The 10,830-nt window shown below is 49.2% G+C and overlaps 1 protein-coding gene across 1 annotated transcript; it reads right to left on the reverse strand.

The window, feature by feature from the left end:
* Positions 1 to 3,316: 3,316 nt before the first annotated feature.
* Positions 3,317 to 6,635, reverse strand: LOC310647848 (uncharacterized protein). The gene has a single exon (XM_083375406.1). It carries the CDS (start codon positions 6,586 to 6,588, stop codon positions 5,515 to 5,517), a length of 1,074 nt encoding a protein of 357 aa, XP_083231532.1. The 5' UTR covers positions 6,589 to 6,635; the 3' UTR covers positions 3,317 to 5,514.
* Positions 6,636 to 10,830: the final 4,195 nt, after the last annotated feature.

Below are 10,830 nucleotides of genomic sequence, written 5' to 3' on the forward strand. Positions count from 1 at the left end.
ATAAATAAATAAAACTTTATTGTCGAAGTACGTGTACATTGAGATGAGCTTCTCCCCGTGCTCCCTCCCCCCAACACACAGTGACAACAAACCTTCCATCCCACCACACCATGTGAACCAACTATGCCAGACACCGGCCTCCCAAGTCAATTCTGCATGAGTTCACAGAGATTATATCCCATTCAAAAGCCTAACAGCCCACGGATAAAAGCTGTTTTTCAGCCTGTTGGTACGGCTGGCTAGACTCCTATATCTCCTACCCGATGGTAGGAAAGTAAAGAGATACCGTCCAGGGTGTGAGTCATCCCTGAGAATTTTCCTCACTCTTCCAAGGCAACGAGCCCTGGCGATGTTATCCAGTGGTGTCAGGGGACAGCCCACAATGTCTTGTGCTGTGGTCACTACCCTCTGTAATACTTTCCTGTCCGCAGCTGTCAGACCAGCATACCAAACCACAATACCATATGAGAGGACACTCTATAGTAGACCGGTAAAAGAGAGTCATTAGCCACTGTTCTACCCTGTTCTTCCGCAAGACCCTAAGAAAGTGAAGCCTCTGTGGGCCTTTCTAGCCATCTGGGTTGTGTTAACTTTCCAGGTCAGATTTAAAAGCCTAACAGCCCACGGGTAAAAGCTATTTTTCAGCCTGTTGGTACGGCTGGCTAGTTCCAGGTGGGTGGAAGCACAGCAGAGCAATACTAAAATGCCGTGCTGTGACTATGCACTGTGTATTTCCATTACTAACAGTTCTGTCATAACAAAAGTTATGTTTGGAAAATGCATTCTTCCCCTGGGAAAAAAAACTGAAGTTTCAAAAGGCCACTTGGGCCCAGTTCCAGCATTAAGGTAAAGGTAAAGGTTCCCCCCTACATGCATGCTAGTGGTTTCCAACTCTAGGGGCCGGTGCTCATCTCCGTTCCAAAGCTGAAGAGCCAGCGCTTGTCTGAGGACGTCTCCGTGGTCATGTGGCCGGCTAGTGGTTTCCAACTCTAGGGGCCGGTGCTCATCTCCATTCCAAAGCTGAAGAGCCAGCGCTTGTCTGAGGACATCTCCGTGGTCATGTGGCCGGCATGACTAGATGCCAAAGGCGCACGGAACGCTGTTACCTTCCCACTGTAGTGGTCCCTATTTTTCTACTTGCATTTTTACCTGCTTTCGAACTGCTAGGTTGGCAGAAGCTGGGATGAGTAACAGGCGCTCACTCGTTACGCGGCACTTGGGATTCGACCCGCCAAACTGCCAACCTTCTGATCGACAAGCTCAGTGTCCTAACCCACTGAGCCACCGCGTCCCTTATTCCAGCATTAAAGTTCTCCATAATTTACTGTTCTTTAAATTTGGAACTCTTTTGTTTAGATGTGTTTTCACAGCATTCCTCAGTAGCCTTCTAGGGCTGGGTGGATTGCCGGTGAGCTAAACCAGTCCTGTTTTCATTATTCACAAAAATAGAGTTACTTTCAACCCCACCAGGGTCACTACAGGGACCAGGAAATTCGGATGGCAGCTTCATGGGAGTGCTCTCCAGAAGATTGGTTAGCTATGACCTTTATGGAGTTCAAATTGCATTACCCTAATTTGTACAAGAAAATTAAGGGGAATAAGGCCCATCCCAGTCTCCTGAGATATTAAGCAACATTTATTAGCCTGACACTTTTCCTGGTTTAGCTTGTCTCCGTTTCACCCTCTACACAGCTCTGCGTAGTTGATTCTTTAATTGTGGTCAAAGTTTGAATTTGTGCATCTGGGCTGACACCTTGTTCTTTTCTGTAGCCTCTTTAATTCATCCATAGCTATGAGAATAATTTTAAGAAGTGCTCTCATCCAAAAAGAGTCTGTTCCTGATCTTCATCTGTGTGTTTTTTTAACTGCATAAAATTAAAAGCTTTACAGTCCACTGAGTGTAAAACAGCTGGGCTTCTCAGAGCTAATATCTTCCCAGATTACAGGAATCTTATCTATAGTCTGGACTGTGGGTCTGTTAGGCAATAACAATTGTAATATCAGACTTCTGACTCTTTAGCACAGTAGAACAAGGTAATAAAAAAACAACTTTGTTTTACATAGTAATATATACTAGCAATTTCTATGCCCACAAACCTATCTAATCAGCAAAACCCAACATTAAAGTTTCATTTTTTCCCTACCCACCTCATGCACAAAATCCAGAAACATTTCCAAGTTAGTTGCGCTCTAACTTAGCTGCTGCTAACTTCATCAGCTAACTTAATCAGCTTTGCAGCCAATCATCCATTATGAGAATTAAAGTTATCTTTCCATTTTGCTGTCAGCATATACCAGCGGTGGCAAACCTATGGCACGCATTAGGCAGGTTAGTAAAAAAATGCTTCGGGGAGGCAAGGGCATCTGGGCAGGGGTAGGGGTGGCAACCTTACCCTGCATGGTGGCGGAAGGGTTAACGGCAGGTGTGGGGGCCAGGAGGACCTGCGCAAAGCAGGCAGGTGGGTGGGCAGATTGCAGGCGCCACTCCTCGCCTCCTCTGCTGCTGCCATGCCGCTGTCCTCCTCTGTCCCCGGGCAGTGCCTCTGCCATGCGTGGCTGTCCTGCTCATGCCCGCAATCGGCCGCCGCACTGGTGGTCCTGGCAGCGCCCCACAGTCCCACCCAGCTCCGCTCCGTCTCCAGGCAGCGCCTCTGCCCTGTGCAGCTGTCCCACACCCGCCTGTCACTCTGGTGGCGCCTCAAAATGGCCACTGTCCTCTAGTGGGTCTTCTTCCTGGCACTGGGTGAAGATGGGACAGTGCTGGCAGAGGGAAATTTTGCTGTGTCCCACCCATGGGCAAATTGCAGGAGAGGCAGCGCTGGCTAGCGGTCATGGTCAGCATGGGGCGGCGAGCTGATGGCCGTGAGGGGAGCCCGAGGCAGGGACAGGCAGGCAGTTACGGCACCCAGCTTGGCTCTTGCGGCTGGCGGCTTGCCTTGCTTCGTGTGTGGCTGCCTTCCCAAACTCTGATTGCTCCAGCCCTGCAGGGCACCACCATTTCCTCTCAGCAGGGGCTGGGGCTGTCTGCAGGTGAGGCAGAGGAGGGTCACCCGCTGCCTCTCTCATAGCCCAGTGCTGCCTGGGGCTTTAAGTGTGCTGCTGTTCAGGGGCGGCTGGTACTGGCGCTTGGATACGCTGCCTGGCTCTACCTGAAGTGGGAGTCACCGTCTCACAGGGGGCGCCACTCTGCCTAGGCCAGGGGTAGGCAACCTCAGCACTTTTATGACTCATGGACTTCAACTCCCAGAATTCCTATCAGCATATGATGACTCAGGAATTTGGGGAGTTGAAGTTCATGAGTCATAAAAGAGCCGAGGTTGCCTACCCCTGGCCTAGGCCATCTGGCGATACTTCTGGGACTATTTCCCCATCATGGTGAGCAGAGAAACCGGGAGGCTCCTGCTGCTAGCGTGGGTGTCAGGCCTGGCAGGACACCCACTTTCTCCATCTGGGGGTGCTGGCACCACCAGCACGGCCTTGGCAAGAAACCGCTGCAGGCTGTGAGAACGCAGAGCTCAACGCGGTGGTGGAACCTCTTGGAGAGAACCACCCAAGCGCAGTGGGGAGGTCATCCTCCTTTAACTGCACGGCCTAAACCTCATCTCCTCCACCAGGCAAGGGAGAGGGAGAGGGAGGGACAGAGATAGGGAAGGTGAAGTTTTGTTTCTTTCTCCTTCATTGCGGGCAGGCTAGACAAAGAGAGGGAGAGAGGGTAGTTTGGGGAGTTTTAATTCCCTCAGTTGGAGTAAGCTAGGCAGAGGGAGTTAGGAAAGAGTTTGACATACGTCTTTTAGTGGGAGGTAGGTTTTTTTTAAATAGGATCAGTTGGGGGAGTTAAAAGGGGGTTACATGGAGTGAGGTAAGAGAGACAGAAGGAGAGTGGACAAGGGAGGGCACTGCCAGCGCCAGAGATTACCATCGTTTTAGGCAAATTGTTGTCATCAAAGACTGATTGATATCATCCTGTCACCAGAGACTGATTATCATTATTGTAGGCATGTTGCTGTCACCAGAGGCTGACTGCCATTGTTCTGAGCAGGTTGCTGCTACTAAAAACGGACTACCATTGCCTTATGCCAGCTGCTGTTATCAGGAATTGACTAACATTTTTCCTGTAAGTTCTTATTGCCTGAGATCAACCACCATCATCCCACGTGAGTCACCGTGGAGAGGGACAATCATCACCCCATGTGCGTGGCTGCCAATCATGACTGAATACCACCGTGTTACATGCCCTGTTACACAGAGGCGCCAATTTGAGAGACCTCCTTGGGCTGGTGGCCACTTGGAGGGGAGGCCGGGAGGGTCCCTATGGGGGTGCCGCTACATACATTTTGAGCATACATTTGAAAAACTTTATAGTTTTTTGACAATTTAGATATCAACAATACATTTTATAAAGATTAGAAACTATAATGTAAATTTTAATCCCTTCACCTGCGGGTTTCTCATTCCTCCAAATTCAATGTCAATAACAATATATGAAAGTTAGCAATCATATGTTCATCATTATCATACAATAGTTTCCAAATCATTTATACAAATTCATAGCTACTTTTTTACACCTTCCTTTTGACTGCAAATATGTAAGCCATAACAGACATGTCCTTCTATTCGTTGGATTTAATTATAATAGGTACACCATAATTAAAATGTGTTATTTGACGGTAAATCCATCAGTCTGGACAGCCATTTGTCTAGAATGGTCTAGGATTTCTTGCTTGAGCAACGGATTGGACTAGGTGTCCTCCAAGGGCAACTGAATTTGTTTTTCTTGTGTTTCCTTTGAAGATGTTTCACTTCTCACCCAAGAAACATCTTCAGCTCTGACTGGAAGGTGGGCAATGGAAGAATTTATATTTCTTGCAGACAGCTGGTCCTTTGTGTTAGGAATTAAAGTCCTAACCTGGTTTGGGTGAAATACATATAATATGGTTGTGTATCTTTAAGAAGAGAAATGGCCTAAGGGTGTGACTAATTCTATTCAGCATAAATGAATTTCAGATGTTAAGACTTAGTTTCGCTCTCTCTGTGTAAAGTTTATAATTTTTCCTAAGACCTATTTGGACTGAAACTTTTTCCACACATCGTAAGTTATTAGGTATTTTCCCCCAAGTGAATATTTTGATGACTTCTGAGGATTTTTGTTTGTTGTGAATGATTCTCCAAACTCCAGGCATCTAAATGATTTCCTTTCTGAATGGAATCTTTCATATCTATAAAGCTTTTCTCTCAGTGAAGCTGTTTCCACCTTCAAGCATTTACAGAATTTTTCTCTTGCGTGAATACTTTGATGTCGATGGAGGTGTAAAACTCTTTCCACACTTAAGGCGTTTATATGGATTTTCTCCTGTGTCTTCTTTGATGTACATAAAGGTGTCCCCTGTGACTGAAGCTCTTTCCACACTCAAGGCATTTATGTGGTTTCTCTCCTGAATGGATCCTTTGATGTATATAAAGGCTTCCACTCCGAGTGAAGCTCTTTCCACACTCCAGGCATTTATGCGGTTTCAATCAAGTGTGAATTCTTTGATGAGTATAAAGGTTTCCCCTCTGAGTGAACCTCTTTCCACACTCCAGGCATTTATGCGGTTTCAATCCAGTATGAATTGTTTGATGAGTATAAAGGTTTCCACTCCGAGTGAAGCTCTTTCCACACTCCAGGCATTTATGCGGTTTCAATCCAGTATGAATTGTTTGATGCTTATAAAGGTTTCCCCTCTGAGTGAAGCTCTTTCCACACTCCAGGCATTTATGTGGTTTCTCTGCAGTGTGAATTCTTTGATGAGCATAAAGGTGCCCCCTCTGACTGAAGCTCTTTCCACACTCCAGGCATTTATGCGGTTTCTCTCTGGTGTGAATTCTTTTATGTCTATAAAGGTTTCCCTTCAGACTGAAGATCTTTCCACACTCCTGGCATTTATGTGGTTTCTCTCCAGTGTGGATCTTTTGATGTACATAAAGGTTTCCCCTCCTATTGAAGCTATTTCCACATTCCAGGCATTTGTGTGGTTTTTCTCCAGTGTGGATCCTTTTATGTTTACAAAGGTTTCCCCTCTGACTGAAGCTCTTTCCACACTCCAGGCATTTAAATGGTTTTTCTCCTGTGTGGATTCTTTGATGGCTATAAAGGTTTCCCCTCCGACTGAAGCTCTTTCCACACTCCAGGCATTTAAATGGTTTTTCTCCTGTGTGGATCCTTTGATGTCTATAAACGCTTCCCCTCTGACTGAAGCTCTTTCCACACTCCAGGCATTTAAATGGTTTTTCTCCTGTGTGGATTCTTTGATGGCTATAAAGGTGTCCCCTCAGACTGAAGCTCTTTCCACACTCCAGGCATTTAAATGGTTTTTCTCCAGTGTGGATTCTTACATGCCCTTTAAGATCTCCATTTCTTTTAAAGGATTTTCCACATTCCGGGCACTGACATTTCTTTCCTCCCTCCTGGATTCTGTGGCGTTTCCTGAGTTTCCCGCCTCTTCTGAGGGACCCTTCGCCCTCCAGGCCCGTCTCGGGGTCTCCGCCCATTTCCTGCTCCGCGCTTCGCCCTCCAAGCGGCCTCCTTTCGCGGAGTCCCCGTCGGCTCATCCCTTCGGGCCTTCCCCGCCGTCTCCTCCCTGGGCTGCTGCGCGGGGCCTCCTTCCTTCCTTCGTCGGGCTCGCCCGAACTCCTGCAGGGGCGAAGGGAGAGACGCGGGTCACGGCTTCGTCCCTTCCCCGGAGGGGAGTCCCAGCCTCGGCCTCTCACGGACTCGGCTTCCCTGCCAGCGTCGCCCACCCGGACCAGCCTCGGGCTCCCCGTCCTGCCTCCCGCGACTCCCAGCATCCCCCGGGGCCTACCTGCCTCCGTGCACTTCGAACCGTGACGCTCCTTCCGCTGCCTCTCCGCTGCCGGAAGTGGGGGCGGGACCTCCGTCCTTTCGGCCAGCCTCCTGCCTCCTCCGCTTGGTGCAGCGGCCCTGCCTGTCTGGCGAGGCGACATGAGCCGCCTCCTGAGGCGCGGGAGGCGCGAATGGCGGGAGCGGATCGGCGGGGAGGCCGCTGCGGAGGCTTCCGCGCCCGGAGGGAGGCGAGCCAGGCCGGGCTTCCCGCTGCGACCGCGGCGCCCGTGCTCCTCGGAGGCCCCGATCGAGCCCGGGGAGGCAGGGCGGCCCGAGCCTTTGGGGGTCTGCTGGGGCCGAGGCGGGCCCGGATCCTCTCCCGAAGAGACGCCGCTTCGCCTTGCCCTGACACGCGTCGTCTGCTCGTCGGGCGGGGCGGAGGCGCGCCTCGTTTTGCTGGGGGCTTGGGGAGCCGGAGGGAAGCCCGGGGGGAGGGGGGCAAAGTCCCCCCGGTCTCCCCCCAAAGCGGCCTCAGTCCTCCCGGCCGACGGAGGAGCGGGGGATTGTGGAGCCCTTTGGGCCTTTCCGCCTGCCCATTCCTCTTTCTGTCCCTGATCCTAATTCACAACTTCCCTCTCATCCTCATCCTTTCTTTCACCCTCAGCCTCACCTTAATGCTCATCCGAAACCTAACTCTTACCCTCACCACTATTTATCTTCCGTATGGTTAGGAAAAGAGGCAAGGTTGCCCAGAGTCCAGGAGCCCTTCTGGAGACCAGCTGACCTCTTAGGAGCCACCTTCCCTCTGATAACTGACATAACTGACAGTTTAGCCTGCAGGGATGATGAGGTCACAAAGCCCTCAGGATTCCCCAGGAGATGACAGGCCTCCTTGATCTTGCCAATCAAGGGTGTGTCCCAGCCAAGGACAAGCTGGCTCAATAGGAATACTCAAAGCTGAAATTAAGCATGCAAAGCTCTCTTAGGCAGAGGTTCTCAAACCCGCGTCCTGCTTCTGGAGAGAAAGAACACGTTGAGGAGTGGCACAAACTTGGGAAAGGCTTGCCCATAAAAAAAAATAGGTTGATGTAAAAATCTACTTCAAGGGACGTGGTGGCTCAGTGGGTTAGGACGCTGAGCTTGACGATCAGAAGGTCGGCAGTTTGGCAGGTCAAATCCCGAGTGCCGCGTAGCAGAGTGAGCGCCTGTTACTCGTCCAAGCTTCTGCCAACCTAGCAGTTTGAAAGCATGTAAAAATGCAAGTAGAAAAATAGGGACCACTATGGTGGGAAGGTAGCAGCGTTCCATGGGCCTTTGGCGTCTACTCATGCCGGCCACATGACCACGGAGACGTCATCGCATAAGCGCTGGCTCTGGCTTTGAAACAGAAATGAATACCAGTCCCTAGAGTTGGAAACGAATAGCACGCACGTGCGGGGTAACCTTTACCTTAAGAATCGGCTCCTTTCTGAACAACTGGGTGGTGATGGCATGTATTTGTAGCCTCCAAACTCAGGCATTGCAAATTTCGCTTGCAGCTTGTAAGAATTTGATCCCTGAATTTGAGAGGAATTTTGACCTCTGCAAAGGTGCTTATTTCCCCACTCGAAAGTATGAATCTTCAAATAACTCAAGAGAAAGAAAAGAGCATTTATTAAGGGGGATCAAGCATTTCTATAAGATACAGAAGAAATGATATATTTGGTATATGTGACACTTTAGTAAGCCAATGATTAAACAATAAAAGACCTTGATTACATGTGGGACTTGAACAGCAGAAAACGTGGATTTTAGATAACATTCCACATGGGGCAATGTTATGGGTTACATTAGTCTTTCCCTTAGAACCTGCAAGTGATTCAAGTGTTTAGGGATGAAAAGACAGGTTCTCCCATTCCAAAAAATGGCCATGACAACACTAAAAAAGAAACTTGTAGAAGTTAAACAGTAGCTTAACCACAAAATTAAGAGTGCTAATATCACCTTTAAAATGCTAATAATGAAGCTTAAAATTTGAGGCAACAAATCTTATTTATTTGGGCAGAATATATTTAATGAGCCCGTGAATATTTTTTTTATCTTTTTGTTTCCTTTTTTTATTTTTTCCACACACTGAAGAAATTATTACTTTATTAATTCTTTAATGTTAATTCCTAGACATTTGAAGCACTTCCTTTTTATGGATCTATGGAAACTATTAGTCATCTCAATTTTAAGGAAGGGTATATAGAACAGGAGTTCCCAACCGGGGGTGCGATTTGATATTCCAGGGGGTAAAAAAACTTGGGTTTTCAAAATTATAGTGTATATGCATAATTCAATTGCTGTTATTTTGAACTTTTGTAAGGGCTGCGAGAATATATTTACAAGCATTCCAGGGACACGGGGTATAGAAAAGGTTGGGAGCCATTACCAGAAGAACATGAGTTGTGACTTGGAAAATTACTGTTAACCTAGATATTTCTGCAAATTCTCCCAAGTCTAAATGTATTCATCTGCAAAAGATATTATTTATATAATTTACATTCCAGCTTTATTATTTCTAGAAATAAGTTTGTAAAAATGTCAAACGCGCCTTCTGCCTCCTAATTTCCGCACAACGACAATCCTGTGAGGTGGGTTGGGCTGAGAGAGAATGGCTGGCCCTGAGTCACCCAGCTGGCTTTCATGGATGAGGGAGGACATGAACTCTTGGTCTCCCACTTTCAACCCTTGTTGCCTTTAAAAACTACACCAACTTCTGCAAATAAATCAATTAAATCTTGGGTTAAAAATGAATTCCATTCCTAACTCAGACAATCAGAAGATGGGACCTCGGAGGTCATCTAGTCCAACCCCCTGCTCAAGCAGGAGACCCTGTACCATTTCAGACAAGTGTCTGCCCAGTCAGTGATGGAGGCAACCAAAAGTTCTGGAGGCAACTTCTGTTCCACTAGTTAACTGTTCTTATTGTTAGGAAACCTTAATTCGCTCCTTAATTCCCATCCCTTGTTTCTTGTCCTGCCTTCAGGTGCTTTGGAGAACAGCTTGATGCCTGCCCCCCTCCTCCTTGTGGCAGCCCCTCAAATACTGCAATACCGCTATCATGTCCCCCCCAGCCCTTCCTTTTTCTAGACCGGCCATTCTCAAATCCTGCAGCTGTTCTTCGCATGTTTTTTAATCTCCAGGCCTTGGATCGTCTTACCATAGTTGCTCTTCTCTGCGCTCAACATCTATCAAAGCATCGATCAAAGCACCCCAACAATCAAAGCACCCCAATTGCATGCAGGGGAGGTGGGCTGAGTCCCCCCCCTCACTTTCCTGCTGGAGGGATTATCTGCAAGGCTTCCTCTCACCAGCCCACTTTTCAGGGGGACCCACATTGCTGTCGTCCGCCTTCCGGAGGGAAAGACCCCCGGATCGGAGGTGGAGGGAGGGGCATTGTGGCAGCCCTAGAAGCGCCCCTCAGCTCGGCCTGCCTGGATGTGGGGCGGGGGGGGGGAGAGAAGACGGGACCTCCAAGTTCAAGGGGAGACCTTCGCTTCGCTTCTGCGCAGGCGCCATCTAGCTGATAGAAGGAAGGACGCCGATTGGTCCCTCTGGCGATGGCGGCAATTGGCAGGAGGACTCCTCGGGGCGGTCCCTCTACAAAATAGGCGGAGCTTGCAGTAAAGGGCGCGCAGAGAGGTCCCGCCTCCAATTCTGCATCGAACAGAACTGAGGCGCTTAATAGATCCAGGTAGGGCGCTTTCTGAGGGGACTTTTCCGGACAAGGTAGCCCCTGGAGGGAGGGGCGGGACGGGGAGCCCGAGGCCTGCTGTGACAGTGGGTCGAGGGTAGAGCGGAGGTCTGTCCGCCCCGGGCCTGCCCAGAAAGTCTCACTGAGAGGCGGAAGCTTCGGCCTTCCTCCCCGGGCGGAGCTGGGACTCCCCTCCGGGGAAGGGACGAAGCCGTGACCCGCCTCTCTTCCTCCCCCTTCGCCCCTGCAGGAGGACGGGCGAACCCGGCGGAGGAAGGAGGCCCCGCGGAGC

This window comes from Vipera ursinii (assembly GCF_947247035.1).
Source record: "Vipera ursinii genome assembly, chromosome: 16".
Taxonomy (NCBI): domain Eukaryota; kingdom Metazoa; phylum Chordata; class Lepidosauria; order Squamata; family Viperidae; genus Vipera; species Vipera ursinii.